Here is a 25,253-nt window from a genome sequence, read left to right on the forward strand (position 1 = left end):
AACACATTCTAATGGAGCTGGCTTATGAGATTTGCATGGGTTTATGTGAAGATTATTTGACTGTTCACAACAAGCTGCTGTTCAGCAATCCATGTGCCCAAATTTAGGCCAATGCTAGCAGCTTACTGGAGCTTAAGGCTGGTATTTTAACAAGCTCCTGTATTTTTACTAGGAAAAGGTAATCAACAGAACAACTCCACAAACTGTGTTTGGCCCTTTTCCCCACTGCTGTGATTTACTCTACTGCACGGAGAATACTGGCAAAATATCAGACTACTTGAGAGAGAATATACTGGAATTTTAAATCCTGCTTGCCTTACATTTCAACATTTTCATTTCATAAAGGTGGGTTTCATTTAAGGCAGTCCAGCCACAAAAAGTACATCCTGATTACAACCAAAAAACACTGCTCTTGGAAGACGTGTTATTTGTTCCAAAGCACACCTACTGTTTCCAAAAAAAGCCAGAGCAGATACCTGGACTGATAATACTACATTTAAATGATTTAATTTTTGGTAATTTGCAACGCTTGAAGGAAAAACAGCATGATTTAATAACTTAACGGTGATTTCATTACAGATTTGTTAGTTTGCATAAATATTCAGGTAAGCGTATCCAACTGTAAAATAAGAAGGTACTGTGGTGTAGATAATGAGCACAAAGGACATCATTTATTGATGTGCTTCAGAATTAGATGCAAGTGTTGTTTAGCATGTTCAATTTCATAATAAAAATCACTGCTTTGAAAACACAGTCACTGGCTCCACAGCAATTACTGGATTCAGCAGGATGTTGATTTTGGTGAAAAAACGTCATGAGAAAAATCAAGTGGGCAACTGACAGCCTCTTGATCCAAAACAAAATCCATTTAATAAATAGCATGAAATTTTAGAACAGGACAAAAAAAAAAAAGATAAAGAAGGGTGTGGATTGGGATTTTAATGTGACCAAAGGGAGAGTGAAGTTCAGTGCCCACTTGAAAGCAAGACTCAATTCTACCAAATCCGTACTCTCGTCTCACCAAGTCCAAAGAGCATCAGGCCATATATCAGCCTGAACACTTCTATATTTTCAACTCTACAATTTGAACAGAAAGAAAGGGTCTGATATATACATTTCAGTAGGGAGCATCTTTTTCTCCAAGGACAAAACTGAGATCCTTTGTTCTCTAAGAAAAATTCATCCTGGTACTGAGAGCTACTGGTTGAGATCCAGACACCTGTGGCTCCTACCAACTTCAGCAGAAAGCCTGGATGTTCAGAGCTGAGTATACTAAAACCGGGCAATAGCACACCAACAAACACCAAGCAGGAGGGTGCAGAGGTAGGTCTAAGTGCACTTTCTTACCTCGCTTGGCCATTTTAAAATGGTCTATTGCTACAGTATCCAAACTCGCATTTTTAACAGTAAGGATGATTAACCACTACCCAGGGAAGCAATAGATCTTTGTCACTAGAAACAATTAAAAATAACTCTCAATGACAAGCTCCATTTCAACTGGGATTTGTAGCCTTGGCACAGATATAAGTAGCTAAGTTATTTTTTTGGCGGATTTTATAGGGAGGTCATATTTGGCGACCATAACTATTTCTTATGATCTTAAGAGCCAAGAATCTATCAAAGTACTATTAAATTAGAGCATGAATTTGCAATTATTTAACAAGCAAAACACAAGACTATTGTGGACAAGTTCCAAGTGTCTGTTACAAGAAGATGGATGGTCTGAGCATTCTGCTGGTGACAGTGGAATATCATCCAGGCATCTCGCCCTTGTGGGAATTACCCAGAGACTCACTGCTACACTTCAAATGCCACAATTGTTGCAATGGGGCTTTTTGTTTATTTGCTGTCAGATTTTAAAGCATCAATTCTGGAGTAGAAAGGGCACAGGAGATTCAATGCAGCACCAAACTGCAATAGCATCATGTGGTTTGCTATTCAAAGCACATCATCAATTTGCTCTGTTTAATTGAGCAAGATGATAGAGCTAGGCACATTTTGCTTGGCTGTCAGAAAAGAAAGAGTTAGCTTGGCAAGTAGAATTGGCCAAGGAAACACTTTGGTTATGTATTGAGCAGAACTGAAGCTCTCCAGGAGCATCAGTTAATCCTGTTGCTATTGCTGAACAATACTGAGGTAGTGCAAATTTCAAAATGCAGTGTGCCATGGGTGCTCCTTCATTCAGAGACCAAGCACGAATATGCAGGGTGGGCTGACCAGAGCAGTACACCAGAAAGTGGTATAGTCAGTGAAAAATGCAATTTTACAGCAGATGCTTTTGCAAACTGAAATAAAATCCTGCACAGTGTTACCCAAAAGAAATACAGGAAATATTTTTAAAACCTCAGAGGGTTTATTTTTATATTTTCAAAACAAAATACTTTTTTAAAACTATAGTTTATTTAATCTGTTTCTAAATTGACAAAAAAAAAATCTTAAAAATAAAATGCAAGAAAATGCATGTGAAAAAGCATGTAAAAAAATGAGAAAGGAAGATTTGTAAATGCAATAAGCTGATTATCCTGAAAAAATGTATTTCAGTCTAGAAACGTTTCTTTTTTGCTCAGCAAACATGTTTTTTCAACCTTGGATGAACCTGAGAAAACATCTTTAATTTCTGCTGAGGTCAGTGACCTTCCTAGCCCCCTCCCCTCACACCAAACCACTATCAGAGCAACTCCTCACGTGTCTACGCAATAGTTCCATCAACAGCCTTCACAGTGTTCATCCGAGCAGTGCCTAATATAAAGTTTTAAGAGTCACTGTGCCATTAACCACAAGGAAACCAAGCCCTGAGTTTCAGTCAATTGGCATTTATTACTTTGCACCATCCTTGCATTTGGCACAAGGGCAGCACGCTGTGTGAAAAACCTCACATTGTATATTGGTTTCTTTAAGAGCTTCTTACATGAAATAAAGATTACAAAACCAGCAATTTACTTACTGCTTACTACAAAAATATTTCTGTACTGCTGCAAATACTTCACTGTGTATATTTTCATCATGCAAATAATATTCAAAGCCTGATCTGTATCTAGAGTTCAACATCTTTATGTAATTTAAGTACAGGTTTTCATATAACTTCATGTTAGCTTTTTTTTTTTTTTTTTCTTAGTGCAGTGGTTTTACGGAGTCGCTCCACCAGAAATAAATGATTTGCAATGTATGCTAGTAAAAAAAGAAAAAAAGAACCAGGCTGTTTCTGAACTATACTAAACAGTTTTGCAAATTTTATGTGAATACTATGAAATATCCACAGGCTTTCTATAATCTTAACACAGACCTGCACAATTCAACCTACATTCCACAGATTTCTATTTTACAAGAAATATGATTTAGGTTTCTCAGGTGTTGGTTCAGCCTGAAATTCATCTGAGAGCTGTCCAGAATTCCTGCAACTTCTGCTGCAGAGAAATTAACTGTTAATTTGCAACCTTTCTGACTAAATTAGGAGGAGATAAGGTCAAAGGATCCAGATAATAAGAGAACTGCATCAATTATGAAGGTACGTAAAGGTAAGAGTGCTTACAAGGGCAGAATGGATGCTGACTTTTATCAGTTAATGGTAACAAATTTATCACCAGATTCCAGCCTATGCTGTTAGAAGAGACTCATTAAGTGTTTTGCAGCTCGAAGGGGCAAAGTGTAACGAGCATCAGAGAACTTTCCCTTTGCCTTGCAGGAGACACTGGCCCCATGCTACCCCTCCATGTAGGCAAGCAGTGAATCTGTTCAAACGAAGCTCACTCCACCACCCTGGACCTTCAAGATTCAGCCAGAGAGTTTTAGGATAGTGGGAGACATCAGGCCAGTCTGTCCTCCTTCCACTGAGCGGGGCTGCGAGGGGCAGAAGCTAATCCCTTTGTCTCCAGAGCCTGTTGCATGAGCAAGACCAAGTCAGAGCAGGGTCTACTTTAACTGTCCTGAGAGCAAGGCACAATGTATTCATTGGGTTGAAGGACCAGAAAACAAAGTCCTACCTTTTTTGACAAACTGAAGATGGAAGAAAACTCAGGATAAAAGCTCTTCGCTTTGTGTGTGGGGCATTACTCAAAAATGCAAGTGGAATAAGCAAGTATTTTTTCCTCCCAAAACCTACTTCAGAAAGATGTTTCTGATGGTGAAGAAAGCCCTTCCTTAATCTTCCTTGTGTCTGTCTCATTAACAGGGCACATCCTATCTCAGAAGGAGGACATAGCATGCAGAACCTCCAAACATAGGTGAAAGAAGGTGTAAGTGCTCACCCCTGTAGCACTTTACACCATTTCCCCACAATATACACAATGCTCACAGTATTCATTGATAAGATCACTAGCTGCCAGGCGAAGGCTGTAGGGCTCTGTGGAATCCTCTACAGCAGAAAATCCATCCCTTACTGTGCTTCCCATTTCTACTGTGAATTTCACTATTAACCTTTGGGAGGAGTTTGGGCAGGCAAAGCTGTTCAGTGATGCTGCCTCAATTCTGCTGCTGTTTCTGTGTTTCCTTTTGTGCAAAAATTTTATTTTTCTTGTGACTAGGATTCTGGGATTAATGTAACTGTTCTGTAAACCTATCCCTAATAGGGCACTATGCTATTTAAAACACCAACCTCTTTGTTCTCTTATCAAAGCAAATCTCTTGGTTTCAAGTTGTATAAAGGGCATCATTTAACTAATAATGAGAAGAGGAAAGTGAGGTCTGGTCTAAGGGGAAAGCATAGCCTGGTACCTAAGCATTACATGTTAGCAAACTGTTGTCTCAGAGAGCTTTACAACATTCAATAAATTAACCTTACAGCATGCAGTAATGAAGCCATGCTCCATGCTCATGACTGGGGAAACAGCCTCCGAGAGCCAAATTTATTGTCTCAGTTACAACTCTGCAACTCTGCAGACCTCCACATGGTGTGCAGATAAAAAGAGACTGTAGCTGACAAAGATTACTTGATTTTCCAAGGTTATGGGACAGTCAATAAATGAGCCAGCACTGCAAATCAGCATCCTGGTGCTCTTATCACTAGAATAAATACGAATTATGACAATTAAATACTTGAATAAAGATGTATTATGGTAATATTTTTAGGTCATTGGAAGTCATAATCATATGTTAGGTGGCAGTTAAATCACTCACTAAAAGGCAAGGTTCATATTATTTCAGAGATGCAAAATGGCTGAATAGTTTTCCATAGACAAGGAGAAAACAGATCAGCAATTTTTCATCTTATTCTTCACACAGCTAATTACCCATGATAGATGTTCTTCTCTTGAACTTATTTGCCCTGAAAACTGTCAGATAGCAGGACTTGGACTTTTTCACTACAGTAAATCCTTGAAACAATTCCACATTCTTGCAATTTATATTACAAATCCTATGTTTCAGCCAAAACTTCTTCAGTTTTTACTGCATTGACGTAAGAAGATGAGATCAAAGATGGGTAGAAATGAGTGAATTTCCTCTTTCATGAGCTTGTTCTGAAAATCTCTGCCAGCAAACAAACTATGAAGCCCGATTTTTATGTCCTTACTCCATTTCAGCTTCCATGAACTCTCCCTCTGATCCTGAGAATTAACTTTCCTTTTATTTTCTCCCACTACCATATAAAAATGCACATATTGCAATATTAAATTCACAGGGGTAATTAATGAGGAAGTTCTTGCTGATGCTTGGTTCAAAAGGAGCAAAATCTGGTTTGTTAGCTTTCTACAAAATCTCAGGAGGTTATTATTCCCTTCTGATCCTTGGCTAGAATTCTAATTAATTAAGAGTAAGTTTAGAAAAAAAGAGAAACCCCTGAATTTTAATTGCATTCACATTTTGCAGGTACACTAAAATCAAGCAAATGCAAGCAGATAAATGTGGATCCCACTTTGAAGATTAGTGATATTAAAGAGGATTTCAAGCTGAGAGTTTTTCATCTGTGAAAGTTATGATCTGATAGACACATCACGAAGAATTAGTCCGAACACAGAACCAAACTCCATGCCATGTAATGTGGCAGGCTAACTGCTGAGGACAGAGATCACACTCTGGTTTTGCACAGCACACCAACACATGTAAGACGGGGCAGTCAAGCAGCCCCACAAACCAACCTACTCACCCACACACAATCATTTTGCTGAGTAAAATCATCTAACCAAGTTTGTTCTCAAATCAACCCCTCACCAGCAATCCCATCGTGCTGGAACAAGTGCCATGTCCACAGCGAGCACATCCAGGCTTTGATAATAGTAAAATGAAGCCTAAAAGCCGCTCACTGCAATTGCACAGCCGCTCACTGCAATTGCACAGCATGTTTCATGGATGACTGGTTTCATTCCTCAGCACTGCAGGTAAAATTTACAAGGCAGAAGAGCATTTCACAGAGGTTAGCTTCCCTATTTCACTATTGTCCTTTTAAAGTTATTATCATTCCACTTTTTCTCCTATAGCCTGTTGACTCTCTCATCTATCCCATGTCCCCTCTGCTTTATGCTTGTAAGCAGATACTTATACGTGAAGTAGTCAGTACTTAACAATTTCTCTGCTAACACAAGCAGTGAAGAAATCCCACTTACTTCCACTCTTAAGCAGGTGTTGTTCCTCTTCCTTCAGCCTGTTCTGCATAAGACGTAGCATGTTTGTGGCTTCCTGTAAGAGGTGAAAACAACTGAATTAGAAAAGCTGCCACATTGCCCAGTCACGTAGCTAACTGGATGGTTCCACAACAGTTAAGGGCACTCACAGGTAGAATGAGGCTAGAAAATTTCAGCATTGAAAATATTTTACAAAACAAAGGTCTTAAATTGAAACATGGGAGCTCCCACTTACTTTTCCTGTGAGGGTCAGGATATAAAGCATATACCCAGATCAAACAGCGCACTGAAAATCAACCATACGTTCTCACTGGCTGAAACCTCACTTATCACATTGAAGATGAGTTCATTTATCTTCACCCCACAGAAAATTACTGCTGTTACAGAATGGAAGTGGCTTTCTTTGGAAAGCAGTCTTTGGTAGCTATTTTCAACCAATACTCCATTAAACACCGGAAGTGGTTTGTGAAGCGACTGCAGCTTCATAATACACAAATCAAACCAGAGTAAACTCACACATTTCCAAAGCATGCAAACAAAATGGGAGCAAAAAGCCCTACCAATAAGCTGAAGAAATATAGCTATACACTATACTATAGTATTTGGGTGCAAAGGAGAAGAATGACAGTAGGACTGTACAACATAGTTTGGTGATTTTCTTTTTTGAATATAGCAGGTTGCTAGATAAAAACACGCGGAGAAACACTGTTGTAATGACGGTATGATAAAGTTATGACAAAAGCAGTTCAGAGCAAATGGAAAAAGGCAGGTAGAACACTGGTTGCTGTGCTGAGGAAAAAAAGCAAATCACAAGTCTCAGCCCATTCAAATGAAGGCCAGTGGTAATAGAAAATGTTACAAAGAGGCCCACAAGGACTTATCAAACCTAAGTCTTGCACAGTCAACCGAGTAAGAAATGTGACAGCCCAGAAGGGAAAAAGCAAGCTGATGGTAGCAGGGCAGTGGCAGTTAAGACAGACATTCTCATTCCAGCATAATGGATTAGTAAGAAAACATGGCTGGCTCTGGAGACAGTAACTGATGACAGTAATTTTAATCCTCTAGGATGCATGTTCTTGCAAAACATCACAGACCAGGTAGACTAAAGGGACTATTTGACTGCGAACACCACAAAGTAATTGTAGGAGGTGTTTCACTGAGTTCATTCTCCATCCAGTTAGGACTAAAATCTAGCAAAGATACCAAGAGACTGAATTTTAGGAGCTAAGGTTCACTACTCCACTAGTAGTATCAGACAGAAGAATATATTTTTAATGACATCTTGTTTAAATTTGGGTAATATTAATAGTGAATAGCAAACTAGACAGAGTAGGTAAGATACAAATGCATACAATCAGATTCAGATAGAACCTACAATACTAAACAGGTGGCAAACAACTGATGGAAGGATTTAGCAACAATTTTGCTAGTTTTAGTCTCTTCTATTCCAGTCAAGCAAGACAAGGAGATGGGAAAGCTAATTAATTGTGGACTGAACTAAGATTTTTCTGAGTCTTTGATTTTTCTGTGCAAAATATGCTGATAATTAAAAATGCCAGTTGCTTTGACATGGTCAAATCTGCACATTTACAGTGCATTTGTGGAAAGAAAACAGGGACTCAGAATATTCAGAGAAAAGAAAGTAAGAAGAGCCATCTGAAAAGGGTTGAATAGTGGGCAACTTTTTCACACTTTCAGGTGGAAACATGTATCCATACGTATGGCAATAGTGTGCTGGCTGAGAAAGGAAAATCCGGTCCCACCAACCTCTAAGCAGCAGCAAACCACCAAGTCCCACACAGCCCACAAGGAAGTTGGTGGAAACAGAGGCCTGGGGACCGGCTGGCACGATGCAGCACAACTTGGCATAAACATCTATGTCTCAGGAGTTGAAACTCATGCTGAAAAGCTTGCAGAGAAGATGCTTACAGGTGGTAAGGGGAAGTAATATAAGACACCTGTATCTCATGAGAAACCCAGCTCAGTGCCTCTCTCAAGGCCACAGAAGGAATAAATTCTGATCCAAAAAATTGCTTTGGACAACCCTGCAAATTGTCTGCTGTACAACCTCTCCAGTACTAATAGAGACAATGGCTCCACAGATGCTACAAAGACTGCAATGATTGCTCGGGACTGTAGAAATAACACTGCTAAACTGAAGAAGCATGACAGCTTCCAGGGCTATAAAGCAGAAAGGTCATGATGCAAAATCATTCTGAATGAAACACTCCAGCAGTAACTTGATACAATATAAACTACTGAAATCTCTGAAGTGATGGGTACATATTCTGCAGGGAGAAGCTAATTCAATCTGCAAGAACAAGGAAGGGACACAAGCATATTTTTATAACTTGTTTCATGCAGATTCAGAACATTTTAAATACCCTATTTAGGAAACTGCTCCTCTTTATTAATTCCTTCTATAAGGAACAAATGACAGTGAGGACAGAAGAGCGTGACCAAAGATTAAAGGAAAGGGAAGATGCAAGTCTGCTGAGGATGGTGCAGTTATGGTTAAATGGGGCAATAAAGGTTCCCTGCCTCTTGACTTGCTGTTGACCACAACACAAGTGACCTCTGTACAGCAGCAGCACACGTGCACACTGCCTGCAAACGTGCACAGCTCTGTTCTACTGAGAAGGGTAGACACTGCAATGATTAACATTCTCTATCCCCTTCAGCGTTAGCAAAGCCTTTTTAAAGACTGATCAAAGTCAAAATGAATGTGGACACAAGGCAAAATTTTCAGAGGTTTCTAGCTATCCGTGTTTCCTTCGGTCTCTGTAGCACATGTCCATTCCAAGACCTCCCTCTGCAACAGTGGGTCCCAACATTTTCTGACTGAACCTCCCAGTTGCTATCTTATTTCCTTGCCTCTTCCTCCCTATCTAGTTGGTCTCTCCCAGACAATCATTTTGATTTAAAGATGGTCAGTGATTTAAACAAGCCTTGTCCCTGCCCCAGCAAACGTTTACAACACAGTCTTCCCACTGCTACGTCTTTGGGACAAACGGAGTAAGTCAATCAGCCATCTGATTCTTAACCCCACTGGCTGTTGCAGCCTTCACAGTGCATATGGCAATGAAAATCTACAGGGAGGAAAAAAGAAACAACATTTCCCAAACTTCATAGGGACAAATTCATAAACCCAGAAAACATTTTTAAAAAGTTCACAGACCGGTGAAATAATGGGTACAGATATGATCATTGCCTAACACTGTAATTCCAGGCATACGTTAAGACAGCTGAAGCTGGCAATTCAAATTCAGTCAAATAAGAGGTCACTCTGTGCCACTTGCTCCCTCCCTTTTATCACTGCACCACCCTGGTGCAAGCAGTTGTGCAGTGACACAAAAGAAACCTCGTGAAAGCGAATCCATCAAAACAAAATGAAGCCAGGCAAATTCTTCACTGCAGTTCAGCATGTGGCTACACAAAGTCTTGACTGGCACAATGGAGGATGGGGTGTTGAAGTTGTAGGAAAAACAGCAGGGGTAAGAAGAAGGGGTACTGTTTGTTTCAGCTTCAGCGCTGGTTTAGGGACTTAAAACACAAGAGATATTAAGTTTAAGAGGAAGGTTTAATCATACAGATGAGCCGCTTCTCCCCCTTTCCTCTAGCCTCTGCCAGCAGCTCAGCTGACCTCATAGCAAGCCAGCCTAGAGACTTAACTGGCAGGAAAAATCCTTATTTTCTAGTGGTCCAGGTTTCTGAATACTTCAATGCACAGTCGGTCAAATGCCGCTGTCAGCCCAAGGGAGCTGCTGAGACTGTACATCATCCCTTTCAACAGCAGCCCATCACTCCATCAGTTGAGCTGTGCTGCCAGACTACACCCTGCAGAAGCTTATCAAAAACTGCAGGAACAAAAACTGTTTCAAAAGGGCAACCTCAAACCACTTGGAACCAGGATAGCATCAGTTAAGTGCTGTTTATAGTCCTTAACAAGTAAGATCTTCAAAGGAGGGGGCAGCAGCAATGGCAGAGCATATATCTAGCAAGTAAACAAAATTTATCACGTTATTTTTTGAAGTTACATACTCACAAGAATCTGCTGAGAAATTTTAGATCTGTTAAACGGGCGAAAGAATTGTAACAGCTTCATTGGTTTAAGATTTTGGGTTTAAAAACAATGACAACTTTTAAACAGCTGAGTCGGTGGCAGTTTCAGCTTTTCTCTCTCCCTGCCACTTTTAACGACTGCAATCATCAGGCTGCATTTTTTGACTTGACCGGCTTCCACCTTCACTGCAGACACCACTCCCCACGCTTTACATTATTTTAACAGATGCCATTTATATCAGCTCAGTGAAAACAAGACCATGCTAATCAGAGATGTTTTTCTGTTTTAGCCTGGCCACTTCTGTGTGACCCAGGGCTTCTAAACCGTGACAAGGGAGAAAAGCTAAGGGTGTGATGACCATAACGCTGTGGATGCTCTTCCAACCCACAGTGTTGTAGAATGGACTTTAAGAGACTAGCACTCTGCACAGGACAACAGTCACGTTTTCTGTGTGCAGCAGCAGACTGACAGCTCCATACAAAAAGAGATGTTGCCTTGACCTTGTGAAGCACCCGCAGAGAACAGCCTGGGTGCCTCGGGACGCTGTACGCGCAGGAGCCAACATTTACAGTGCCCTGTTCAGTCTCTCCAGTAAACAAACAAGACTGAAATGCTGCCAGCAAACACTGCACGTACCTTACCCTATAAGCGAACTTTACCCAAATTAAGTGGCAGCATACACCGTGGAATCACAGTGTCAAATTAACGCAATTAAAGTGCCAATTGACACAAAACCAGAGCCAGCCTGCCCTGTCAGGGGGAGCTCCTGGGTCATCAGAGATTGAGGCTGAAAATCCTGTTTTAGAGGCAGACAGATCTCTGATGAGATGGAACTTCTCCTCCTCTGTCTCATATATTATGCAGCCTTTTCTAGGTGCAAATCTGCCCTTTAACGTGTTTTGCAATCACTTTGCAAACCCAGAGCAGACATCCTAGTAAAATGGGCAGAAAGGCTTTGTTGCTAACGCTCAGACTCCCAGAACAGCCGTGGCTCCGAGAGACCTTCGGAAGTTTCCAGCCTGAACTCCTGCTCAAAGCAGGATCAGCAATGGGATCACATCGCAGAGCCCAGGGCTTGAAGCCCGCTGGGTCTTAAAAACCTCCAAGGAGAGAGACCAATCAACCTGTCTGGGCAACCTGTTCTGATACCTGACTATCCAAATGGTGAAAAAGTTTCTTATATCAAATCAGAACTATTTTTCATTCCTAGTAATATATCTATGTCTTTTAGCATAAGGCTTCAGTTCACCTTAGTTACCACTTATGTCACCAGCTTTCCATAGCATGCACCTCATCTTGTGACACAAACAAATGGCCCATATACAGTCAATAGCAACAGGAAATAAAGGATCCTTTTGTTGACATACTAGGACAAACAAAGGCTTTTAAAACACATATGTTTCACTTATGTTTACAATCAACTGTGCCCAGCTCAGCAAGAATGTTACCAGTCTACTCCAGCACACTGAACGCACTAAAGACAAATGTGTATTTTTTGTAGAAAGGAGTTTGTATGAGCACAATACAGATACTCTGTATCTCAATCTCCTTGAACAGGCAAAGCAGATGGCTTTACATCCTTTTACATACCTGACTACCACAGCCTTTGGAAAACTGCAGTAAAACAAAACACATGGCTGTTTGGCAGAATGGTTTAATATAATCTAACCGATTGCCCCACAGACAAGTAACACGTCAACTGTGAGTTCCTACCACAGGATGATTTGGAGTCGGCTTTGAAAATGTTTTTACAGAAAGTTATACAAAAGCGGAGCCTGAGAAATGCTTTTTCACTGATTGACTATTTTTTATAATATCTTTAAGAGGAGAATTACTGAACAACATGCAATTACAACTACGTGCAAACTACACACAACAATGTGCAGGTTCTGGGGTGGGGGGGATTGGTTGGGGTTTTTTTGCTTTTAAAACAGAGGCCAGTATATCACCATGGAGAATATCCCCCCAGCAGCAGATCCACAGGTAACTAGCTCTGCCATTGACTCAGTGTTTGACTTAAGGCAAGTGATCCAGGGTTTGAATAAGCCATGTGATTTCTTGATTGCCAGTCCTTTATGATACACCTAATGCTGCTGAGTATTGTTTTAAACAATAAAATAAAGTTGCTCAAATCATGAGATTGAAGACAACTCAGTCCCTGCAGACTGCAAAGCAGCTCAAAGCCAGAAAGAATAAAAATGATGTAGCATTTGGTAATTTAAAGTATCTCTCTCTCTTTTTCTTTTTTTTTTTTTTTTTTTAATTAACCTTAAAGTCTTGTTGGGAAAGTTGTGGAGAAAACACTAGCAGGATTTTGACTATGAAGAATTTGTCTGCTGCAGCCAGCTAGCAAACAACATGGTTACCATTAAGTAGAAAGAAATGGAAAAGAAGTGGGAAAAATAGGAAGGGGATAATTATGGAAGAACAACAGGACAAGAACTGGATCTAGCTGACTTTTTTTTTGTTTGGATGCTAGCAATTCAGTTTTTGCCTAGGCTATTCCTTCTGCTTTCAGACATCCTCCCAATCCGAGAAATCTCTCTAGACATCTCTATAGCCTTTTCATCTTAGAAAGGGAAAACAATGTTTCCTTCTGTTTTTTTGTTGTTGGTTTGGTTTGTTATTTTTTTTTTCCTTTTCTTTAGTGATTTGCTGGAGAATAGTGGTAATCCTACTTCTCTGTAGTACACTTAAAGTGAACAAATTTGATGATGGATTGAACCACCTCATCTTCACCTTGCCTATTAATCTCAGCAGCTGTTTCTTGTTTTGTTACAGAACAAAGCAGCTGAGATTAGCTCTTGCTACAAGCACACAATGGGATTTGTTTTTCATAATAGAGTATTGCCACTCATTTAGCAGGGGTGAGATATAAGGACAAGGAGAAACTGTGCAGTGCCTGAATAGAGAATGTGACAGTACTCTTAATAAGAGGAAGCCTGTTAGGTACAACAGAAAGGTAAGTGAACACAACATTGAGGTTGCACAGCTAAAGTTCACGATAGCATGAGATACTGACCTACCCAGGGCTGTTCTTTAAGAACAGAAGATGATGCTTCCCATCATGCTGAACTACTATTAAATACCTCACCCTACATTCATGTCTAGTTTTACGATTTGAATTGGAACATGGCTATAGTTATGCTTGACTAAAAGTGACTGCAGTGCTATGGGGATTTTGCTCCTTTTTATTCTGTTGAGAAATGAAGACTATGGGAGAGAGGTAAGATCCAGCTGAAAAAGTGGGGCAGAAGAACGTTTACTAACAGGCTTGCTAACCTATGAGGTGGGGCTTCAAGCTAGGTCTGTCAGGGAATGATGATAGCTTGACAAGAAATAGGGGCACTGTGAACACTGAAGGGGAAGCTCTGTACGTTCCCTGTGAAGGCAGCACAAGCGGGAACCCATCTCAAATCCCTGAACACAAGTACATATATCCTAGGAAACAAAACAGGAGGAATTAGGAGGTGTATAGCTTTGATCCATCGAGATTACAGAAATATGGTGAGACAGCTTCCATGTTTGGATGCACTCGGTGGATATAGGCAATCTAGAAAGGACAGGCTGGGAGGTGAGGAGGAGGGGTTGCTCCCTCTGAAAAGGACCAGCCTGACCGTGCTGAACATTGCCTTCTGATACGTGATGAGCCCTTTGAGAGTTTACAGTTAAGGATCAGAGGACAAATTGCTGACCTATAAAACAACACAGGTCATGCTGCATAAACTAATATTCATTTCAACTCTGAACTTTTAAATGTTTATTGTTAGCAGACTGCTTCAGTAAAAAAACGAAACCAAAAGTCACAGCTGGCACTATTACCAGAGATGTCCTTTGGTTTCTCATGTCTCGCCTATACTCATTTGACTGGGATTTTGGTTTTCTTACAAAAGTTACCAAAACTGAAAATTAAAAAATTCTTTTCCATATCACACGGTGTTGCACTCAGTAAACAGTGTAGAACCACAGGGACGCTGGCTTACAGACGCTTAGAGCCAGCAATAAAGCAGGACCCTGGCCTTCTGGCACAGAGAAAGGTTTTGCATCTAGAGGTTATTCTTCCTTGGCTGATGATGCCACCTCAGCAATTCTGAAGTGCTACCACTGTGATAGAGCTTTCTCACGAATACAGAAGCAGCAAACTCCCCCAAAACTCCAGTATTAGATCAAGTACAGTGCTCTGGAGAATGTGGTCTCAAACAAATGAACCACTGCTCCAAATACAGAGTTCTGCACCAGAAAACATGAATTTGTTCCATCAGATTCTTTGGATCCTTCATCAAGGTTCATACCAATAAATACTTAGCTTTTACAGACATTTATGCATCTTTACCATTTTGGCCCATGAAATATCTGAAAGCCATCACCACTGGCTATTTAAAGTTTTTGAGAGGTCATCCTTCCAGTGGATGAGCACACATTGAATGAATTGAAAATCATCAACTGCTATTATAAGACACTCCTCATTATTCCCATCTTCTCCCTTGCTTTCATGTGCTGAAACAGTCATTGCTCTCATCATTAATAGTCATTTTACAGTAATCATTTCTATTAAAACACATATAAAGTATACTTGGGAGTATTTTATGCACTTAACTGATACCAGAAATTCACCAACTGTTTTCATAATACTGGCACCACCAGTGTCAGTGGAAGGGGATGGGGACTGATTTCTGCTGTAATGTCATTACTTTAAATTATTAATTGGATTCATTGTCCTTCTTCAGGGAAATTTTTTCCTAATCTTTAAATTCTTCTTCTGTCTCAGCTAGCCACTCCCTGTCATTGATGTATCTATTTTCAAAAGAATTTGATTATTTTGAAAAATAGAAAATCTTATGCTACTTTTCAACATGACTCTGTCTTTCCAGGTTATTCTTTTCCTCTGTTAGATCCTGCTAACCATTGTACTTTGCTGCTTCTTGTGGAATAATTGTTCACTGAGAATACTGTAATATATGCAGTAAAAATACTTCAATAAATGAGGCAGAAGAGTATTAGTCATTCAAGGTGACAGAATAGCACTTAGCCAAGTGACACACCAAATCTGACCTCATAGGCTCAGTACGAGACCAGACAGCATTCATGTTGATCAGTTCACAGTACACAGGTGCCACAGAATGTAGCATCCTTCCCAGCTCCACAACCACACCAACTCCAGTGATCACATTTATCAAACAATTAGATCTATTAGATCACTACTGAAGTGCATTTTCATCAAAAAAAGTCGCAAAAATACCTCAAAAGTTTCTTGAAAGGTTTATCTTTTCAAGGAAATACTTGTTAATTAACTGAACTTCATTCATGCTATCATGAAAATTAGAAAACATTTTAGCTTTTTTGCCTCATGTATGTGAAATGTATCATAAAGGAAAGCTATCATAGCAAAAAATCTAGCATAGCCTCTTATGATGACTTTGTTTTGGGGAAAAGTCTTTAGGAAGGTAAATTGCTATCAGGGATCTGTGAGAAAGCAGAGCAAGGGACAGGGTGCCCAGCTGAGCCTTTGCATGGGGTCATGCGACTAGCAGAAGGCAGAGATGGGAAAAGATGGAATTTATGGCCCAGGACACCTACACTGATCCTATTCTAACATAGCGGCATTTAATGATAGCTCAGGCTACATGAAGCCAGATAGTGAAGTATATTCAAAAAACACACTCAAAGTAAAAGGATGCAACACAATCCACAGCAAGTATTTTAAAATTAGATTGGTTTAACATTTCTCACATATACTAAGTAATTATGGAAGCTTTAAGAAAAAGTAAGTTCTGACTTTAGTACATCCAGCTCAAACACTGCAATAGCCACTTTTCACAGAACAGATAAATTGGAGTTGGAAGTGAACAGCACACTTCATAACCTGAAGTTGAGAGGTAGCATCCTGAGACTTAAGGCAGATCGGTTACTGTTCCTCCTGAATAAGCAGACTGCTCATGAAGATCTCACCTAGACATTAATACTTTCCCTTCGGGAACTCAAAAGGAAGGGACTAAATAGAAAGAGCAAATTACCTCAGGGGGATGAATTCCAACTTGGTAATTGATTGATCTTGCACTATGGAATGGGTTTCCTGACTTGCCTATAGATTAGGGTACCATATTCATGCTTTGTATGAACTCTCTTTGGTTCTCTCGACAGCTATCCCCTCTTGTCCTCATAAAGTAAATAAGTAGTTCTCCCAGTGGCATGTTTCTTGAGCAACTTTTGATGCAATATAAAAGCTTTCTGCACAAGTTATTCCACTTTTTTCTGTGCCTACACATTATTAATTTTCCATTAGAACAGTCAAACCGTGAACAGCTTGACCAAATTGGCTGTGCAGTCTCTGGTCTTGGAGGCTTTTAAGACTGGATTGGATGAAGTCTTGAGCAATGTGGTCTGATGCCATAGCTGACCTTGCTTTGAACAGAATTCATCTGTGAATCAGTGGCCAAGAAAGCAGGTTTAAGAGTTATTTAGCTATTTGACTGGTTTTCTATTAGGAAAAAAAAAAAAACAACAAAAACAAACAAACAAACAAACAAAAAACAAACAAACAAAACTAAACCAACAAACAAACAAACAAAAAAAAAAACACCAAAAAAACCCCGAAACTCTCCACATCAAGTACTTCACTGCTGTACTGTACTTGTTTTGGGCTATGTATTAGGTTGCAGGACAAGGAATTCGACGTAAGCTACATGAAAGCTCCCAGAAAGGATACTAGTCCAGCTCTGTGCAACCTTGTACCCTTCATTATGAGCTCTGCCAGTTCTGGAGTCAACTCTGGCTCTGATGAGCTTGAAGCTTCAAATCTTTCTTTACACGATGACCTTCCCTCTCCTCTCTTTCTGAAGCTCTGATTAGGATCCCTTGTTTCATGCAGACATGCACATTTTCATTATTTCCTGGGCCATCCAGTTCTCCCCCACACCTATGTGTGCATTGGCACAGTATGGATCACTTCTTTTCAGATTAATGTAACTTCTCCCTTGACTATCTCCATTCAATAATAATGGGAAAGAAGCACCATAAATATGGAGAAACCTTCATAAAAAAACCACATGACACATACCAAATGCTTCTGCTGAACTGCTTTACCAACACTGCTCCGAGAGCGCATTTTACTGTGCCACTGATGAGAGCTGACTCATCATTCTCACGAATTGGGCCATTTTGAGAGCGAAGGGTTTTGTGCTGTCATGATTCACCAAAACAAGTACCAGCATAAATGCCTTTTTCAGTTGGATAAAGCAGCATAGGGATCCTGCCTACAGGTATCCTGCCTGTTTACACATGTTTACGCTAGGTTAAGGTTTTCCTTTCAGATTCAGCAAGGTTCAGATTCAATAAAGCTGGCTAGAGGCTTTAAGTCAAATGCCCCAAGAGGATGTAAGAAATATTCCTGAAGCATCCAGGAACCACAGGTCAGAGCCAAGGGAGCAGAACATTAGAGATAAAACAGCACTGAGCACACCTCTGAGGATTTATGTGACCATCTACAACAGGGCATAGCTCAAGAGGATTGTGAAGAGACAGAACACAAAAGGATTGGTAAGGCATGGGCAGAGATTGCAACATGAGACTAGTCGAGATCACAGTCCTTTAAATCATCTGCCAGCACTGACAGAACTCTAAACAGAACTAAGAAAAAAAGAAGAAAAATAAAAAAAAGACCCTGGTTAACATTTTGTGCCCAGTATTTTCCAGTTCAAATGCTCTCATACAAGAAGCTTCAAGTCAGCAATAACACCCAGGAATTCACTACTGCCTAAAATAACATGACGGGGGGTGGACTATGCTTTGAATCAAATGTATTCATCACTAGATACAATGCAAGTTTACCATAACGACAACTCCTCTCCATTTTTCCTATTTGCTTTTGTGGAAGATATGAATTACAATGACTCAATAACAGCTCATTGAGCATTCCCTTCATGTATTACATTTTTATTGTACCAAGCTCACAAGCGATGTTGGTTGGATGTGTGATTTATTTGAATTAATGCACGATTCTGTAACGTAAACCTGAGGTCAGCTTGCAGTGTCTGAAGAAATTATCACCCAAATTAATACTGATTGGAAGTTAGTAGTCACAGCTGTGTTTTGTTCACCACCATAAAGCAGTCACTGTCACATCACTGCTAGAATCTAACATCAGAATTATCCTCTCCCGGTCTCACAGGAAGTACAAGCCCTTCAGTGTTTGAAGGGGAATCAGGATTATTCGCTCTTTTCAAGGGGAGTGCTTATTATAGTAAAGAATAGCTGTTCTTGGTGAACTTGATGGTTCCAGGAATTGATAATGGAATCTGCTGCCTTCCATCTTGAGATCAATTAGCTCCAATACAGACCGTGTTTCTTATAGCAAAGAATCTCTTCAACAGGTAGCTGACACACACTTCAGTTTATTTCTTATTTCCCACCAGTCAAGCCCCAAATTAAGAGGCAGCACCAGCAAGCCTCTCTCCTACAGTCTTGTTACAGCCCTAGCATAGGAATTAGAGACCTGTTTTTTATGATTTTTCCAGCTTGGAAACATTTACACTCCTAGTTCCTGTTTGCCAGAATAGCGCTCGAGCTACTAGCTTAGAAGACTGGGATAAAACTATTTTAAAATATCTCATCGTGATGGGTTAGAGAAGAAGAAAGTAAAGACGACTAATGATACAGACAAATCTCTCTTTTGAAAGGGGATGGCAAGCACTGTTTCTAGGTCTGTTCACATGCATCAGGCTATGACTCTTCAATACAAAACAAGGTGGTAATCATCTCTGAGCAACCAATGATCTACAACAACATCAGGTATCACCTTACACATCCTTCTTCCCTAGTTTCAATAACTGTGTTCTTCTCCACATAATCACCCAGCCTAAGTAGTAGGGACACAGGATAGCTCCATTCCAGTCTACAGATTAAGAAACAGGAGCTGTTGGTTTAAAAACCCTTGTGGCTGAGCAGGAACTGAGATGTAGGACGCACTAGATGAAGTCCTTGTTTCTTGTTAGACGATGGCCACCAGCAGGTATTTAAAGTGAATGCAGAACTGCCAAAGTGAGTCAGACCCTGCTTAACAGGCCAGGCTCTGACCAAGTCAGGTTTCTCCTCAGTCCTCTCAAAGATGCAACAAAGCCTGAGGAGACAGGCAGATAGCTCTCCAGGTCAACAAATTTTAAAAAAGGTGGGCCTCAGAATGTAGAGGCCTAAAAATGGAGGTTTCCATTGATTTCAGGACTACATCATGCTCAAGTTAAGCCCAAATTAAAATATAAATGGATTTCTAGCAGCACAGATATGACTCATGGTCCCCAGGCAGAAAGGTGTAACTGTTTGCCCTAGGATTTCTTCCCTTTCCTTAGTCCTGATGTTTGACCCTGCTGCAATGCTTCTGAAATGGTACGGCTCACAATTTGGCCCACTGGTTATCTCAATATTAAAATCATCTTTAAAGAATCCCAACAGTATTCTGGAGCTCTTGGAGGAAAAGGCAATGGCTGTGCAAGGTGCAGTAACTCATGCTGCCGGCCCATGCTGTGCTAGGTAGGTGTTAGTCAAGGGTTCTGCCAGGACACCTCTCTGAGAGGTCTGCTGTTCATATGTGCATAGTGTTTAGTTTTCATATGTTTCACAGAACTGAACTAGAAATTGTTTCTACACAGCTAGAAAACTGAGAATTATTTTACTATTTAACATTTTAAAACTCAAACCTTACTGTTTTGCACATTCTAAGATTACTCATGCTTGTGCAAATCAAAATGCTAGTCTCATAGCTACTTTCCTCTGCTGCTAAGTACTGGTAGTAGAGCATAAACCTCTGAAATTTCACATACATCATTTTAACATTACTTACTTATGTCATTTGGTGCAAATCACTTGCAAAGCATCAGTCCCAAAGTAAGAGTTATTTTAACTTTCTTTCAACCAATTCCTTGGTTTTTAATCACCTATTAAAAGGTTCCTCATAATGATTTTTATGTGTTGATCTCTGCAGAAAAAAAAAAAATGATCTGCTTGATCAGTGTTGCTTGAGGTGATCTGATTGTCTCCTACTCTGAGTGAATTTCAAGGTAGATTTCTTACATAATTCACACATCTAAAGTACTTGTGAATATTCAAAAGCGTAATGCAGGCTGACAGGGAAGGCAGAAAGACTATAATATGAACAATCCACTTATTCTATCTTCTTCCCAAGTAAAACTGGATAAAGGGAATAGTTAACATTTAAAAGGCAGTAGAATCAGAATGCTCTAAATAGAGACTGTTTTCATGCAATATTTCTTCTGAAGCGGAGTTACTGAAGAAGAAATTCAGTGAGACAACCTAAGGACTGAAAGTTCAGATAGTGTCTGATTTCTGTTTGTGAAAATCATTCATGGATTTCCAAGATACACTATCAGTGAGAGCCACTACATCTCATACTTCACAGAAGCAATTGCTGGCACGACAGAGAAACTCACCCTGACTTAGTACGCTGCAAAACTAAGTAGATACTCTCCCCGTGTTCCTTCCCCAGCTGCAGAGTATTTTGTATATATATTTTTGTATATATATATTTTACCACAGCAGCAAGAAGGAACCAGACTGAGTAGCCTATGCAGGGCCACACATATCCAAGCATAGCACCAAGTCCCGATGCACAAGGAACCTCTTTAACTCTCCTGCTAAGGAGCTCATGGGCTGCTGAAGGCAGAATATGTTTCCATTGCTCTGAAAAACCTACAAGTAATGATTAGAGTTTGACTAAATTCTTGTTTAATCTCTAGGTCTATGGAAAAAATAAGTTTTAGAGTCTGTCAGACACAAAGAACTTGAAGCTGTGCATCAAATGACACCAAATTTGGGATCCTAAGGCAAGTTTGTTCACCCATCTGGCACATCAGATGTCAAGATAATCCTGACAAATATGTGGATCTTCAAGCACTGAGTTGATTGATACGAGATCAATTGATCTGATCTCAATTTTTATCATTTCCCAGAAAGTTTTCCTATTGCTTTTAATGGGAGACAGTATCGATAAAGCCCCAGGAGCAGGTATGCACACAAGTACTTCGGGGCATTTAGAGGTACCATTGAGAGTTTAGATCTAGTTGCCACGGTATTGGTAGAGGACTGCAGATTTTTGCCTCAGTGGAACCTGAATCTTTTCTAACATGCTCTTCACATGCTCTCCCAGCTTTTCTCTGTCTCCATCTTCTCCTTTTGTGTGATCATAATTTCTCAGGCCACCAATTTCCTCCGTCCTTTTCTCCGATGCTCCATTGCCCCTACCCTCTCCCTGTGCAGTCCCTTCCTCCTCTATTTTTTACCACATTTCTCCATTATGGGATTTGTGTGTCTCAGTGCACCAATACTGTCATACTTGTACACCAGAGTAAATGCCAAAATAGAAGCAATCAACAATTAACATGCCTGTGCTTACTTTTACATCTGATAGTCAATATAATTTAGCAACACTGGTTGCTCTCCTGATACCTATGAAAATGTTACCAAACAGTCATCATTCAAATGTACATTAGCTAGAAGATTAAAGACTGTAACCAACCGCTTTCCATATTAACCTTCTGTCTGGCTATTTCCATAAACAGACATCACAATGGGAAAGTCTAGATTTAATATTTCCAATGGGATAGCTCAATGCAAAAAGACATGAAAAGCAGCAGAACCAAGTTCTCAGAGTGAAGCAGAACTCAGATATCCCTATTATGTGCATATTTAGAACAAAGCATCTGTTTCAGGTATGGAGCTCTGATTTAGAAAAAAAACAACAATAGTTCAATGAAGATGGGATTTTATATGAGGAGGGTGGGTTGCAAGGGGAAAGTCACAACGCAGTCTGTTTACTTGGCCTTTCCTTGCTTAATCATGGTGGACTGTTTACTGATAGTAATGTCATAAGGATGAAAAGAAAAATAGTTTAAGCAATCCCAAACCAAAGATAATGACTGAGTGACTTAAAACATCCTCTGCAGTGTGTCTAGCACTTCATGGTATTCCTTAGTTGAGATGTCACAGCACTGGCATAAAAGCAGTCTTAAAATACCTTAGGAGAAAGTAGCTGAAGAAGGAAGTACTTCAGGGATGTCCTCTGAGAAAAGCAAGAAAGAATAAGCATATTCTGTCTAGAGAGAAGTCAAATGTTAAAGGATATTGCTAAGCTATTCTGGCATTACACAAGATAGTTTCAAAAATGCCTTTTTGAACTATATTAGTCTGTGTTGTCCTTTAAAAGAGAGGCATTCATTTATAGTCCACAAGAAAATTTCAACCCCCAAATCTGAAACCCCCTGAAACTTTGATTTTTAGAGCAGCCAGAGTTCTAATATCTTTCATGTTTAAACTTCAGAAACAATTTCATCTTAAAAATAGGATAAAAATTAACGAAGTATGCTGAATCTTTTTGCAAAGTGGAAAAATAAGAACAAATCTTTGAGGAGACATGGCACATAAATCCCTGCTTCTGCACAGAAATGCAAAAAGATAGATTAAGTCCATGAGCAGCACAAGAGAACAGAAACAGAATAAAAGCGGTGGCTGAAAATGAAAAAAGGCTAAGGAAACTTCAAAGACAAAAGATCCTTATTTAAATTCCTCAGATCCCATAATAAATAGTGTGTGACAGTTTGTCAATAAGTGTGAGAAACTCACTCAAAGGAGGAGTCACATGAGGACTTCTGACATCTGCATAAATGAGAGTTGATAAGAGACAAATTATTCCATATTTTTCATATATTTCAAAGGGCTTCCACATCAAACGGGCAGGTGCTCTGCAGCTGGTAATTTCATCATCAATTAACTGTTCGGTTCTGGCAATTAATTTGGTTCAGGACAAACACCAAGCCTTTAAGTTCCTTTTAACATAGAGAGAGATTTCTCAGTTCAGTGCCTGGCAGGAGACTCCTGCCAATTGCTCTCCAACCACTGCTCCATATTATTATGGGCACCAGGAGGCAAAGGGAACAGGAAGCTCAAAACAACAACAGAAGCTACAGAGTGCTCCTCTCCACACAACTGTACACCTACCACATGAAAGAACAAACCAGAAAAATCCACACAAACCAGGAGCGCTGCAGTCAGAGAGGGTGGAGTTCTTCAACTGCTCAATGGCACTTAATTAAAATTGTGTGCTTGGGAACAATCTTTAAATCACTTTTCTAATTAGGAAATGCACTCTGGCCCAGGTCATTAGCTGTGCAACATCAGCAGGGTACCAAAACAGCTTTGAGTCTAAGAGCACTACCGATTAGACTCGTTATTCAGCAATGGTCTCTCAATTGGAACAAAAATTCCTCCTAAAAACATGCACCTAGTTAAGGAAAGGGATCCACGAATCAGTCCTCAGTACTGAACAGCACACGGAGTGCTGGATTAATCTAATTACATTGCTGTTGCTTTTTTCTGGCAACCCATTTAACAAAATACACAGAGATGTTAAAAGAATTGTCTCTCACTTCTACTACAGAAGATAATTAAGATTTGTTTAGTGGAACAAAAGATAAATCAGGGTTAAAAAAAAAAATCAACATAATTTTAATTTTTCTGGCAGCTGGAGAGAGTGTGTATTAAAATGGATTAAATGTAATTATCTTTGTTACTTTTTCTTCTGATGATTCTGAAAATGACACGAGATGATAAACCTTAGAATAACATGCAGCAACATTTTGGAGCAAACTGCTTTTTTTTCAAGCATATAATAAATGACCTACAGTTTTGCTCCACCACCAAGTAGCCAAAAGTAATGAAGCACCACCTGAAAAGCAGATCAAGACTGACAGAAGTAGTGAGAGAAACACCCTGGTGTTCCAGGTTGACAAGACACTTATCTGAAATGGATTAAAGAGTGTGCCATCTTTTTAAAATAAAAAAATCAAAAAGTTCCCCCACTGGTTTGGAAATAGGAATGCACTAGCAAGTCTCTTTGTTTAGCTGGGATCCAGATTCTTCATCCTCTTTCACTTACCACGTCCTGGAGCCTGATTTTGAGCACTGACATCTCCTAATGACTTCAAATAACAGTTTGGACTCCAGCACTCCTGAAAATCTGGCTGTATAAGAGGCGCATGCATAGCACCCTCTTCTATCAAAGCAACAGCTTCTACAACAAAGCAGTCCTGGCTACTTGTGTCACTGTATTGCTGCCCACAAAGAGATGGTTAGAGTCTCATCCTTTATGTATTCTAAGTATTTTTAGATACTCAAATTTTCTGGTTTTGATCCCCATGCTCCTGTCTCCGTTTCTGAAGAACAACTGTCAAATGTACCTTTTTTTTCCCCTTTTTATTTTTAGTCTTCCCAAACACTGCCTAGTGAAAAGATTTAATAGATTAATATACAGGAAGTGAAATGAAATTATCTCAGGGTACTTTCACGGTTAAGCTCAAGCTATAGAACTAGACTTGGCACCTGCCAAGCTTCATGCCAGTTTAAGCTAACACAATGTATTTAATAGACACAGGCTTCAGCACAAGTAACTTGGTCACTTCAGGCCATAGTTAGAGACACACAAGTACAGACCACCAGACACGGCATGAACACATCCCAAATGCAGAAGACCTCATGGCATTTTGCTTTTACATCTTAAAGATGTTTCCAGTTCTGATGCTGGCTAGTGCATGCTGCATACAAGTGATAGACAAGTGCAGAGAAAACCTACATCT

At 39.8% G+C, this 25,253-nt stretch overlaps 1 protein-coding gene across 3 annotated transcripts in view; it reads right to left on the reverse strand.

The window, feature by feature from the left end:
- The window catches only part of CLUAP1 (clusterin associated protein 1), a 70,826-nt gene that overhangs the window by 17,447 nt on the left and 28,126 nt on the right, over positions 1 to 25,253 (reverse strand). For all 3 annotated transcript variants that reach the window (XM_042798824.1, XM_042798823.1, XM_042798825.1), the window contains exon 9: positions 6,537 to 6,609. In XM_042798824.1, coding sequence (XP_042654758.1) covers positions 6,537 to 6,609 — 73 coding nt within the window. The remainder of the gene's footprint in view (positions 1 to 6,536; positions 6,610 to 25,253) is intronic.

This window comes from Tyto alba, unplaced genomic scaffold (assembly GCF_018691265.1).
Source record: "Tyto alba isolate M040663 unplaced genomic scaffold, T.alba_DEE_v4.0 Super-Scaffold_28, whole genome shotgun sequence".
NCBI classification, from domain to species: Eukaryota; Metazoa; Chordata; class Aves; order Strigiformes; family Tytonidae; genus Tyto; species Tyto alba.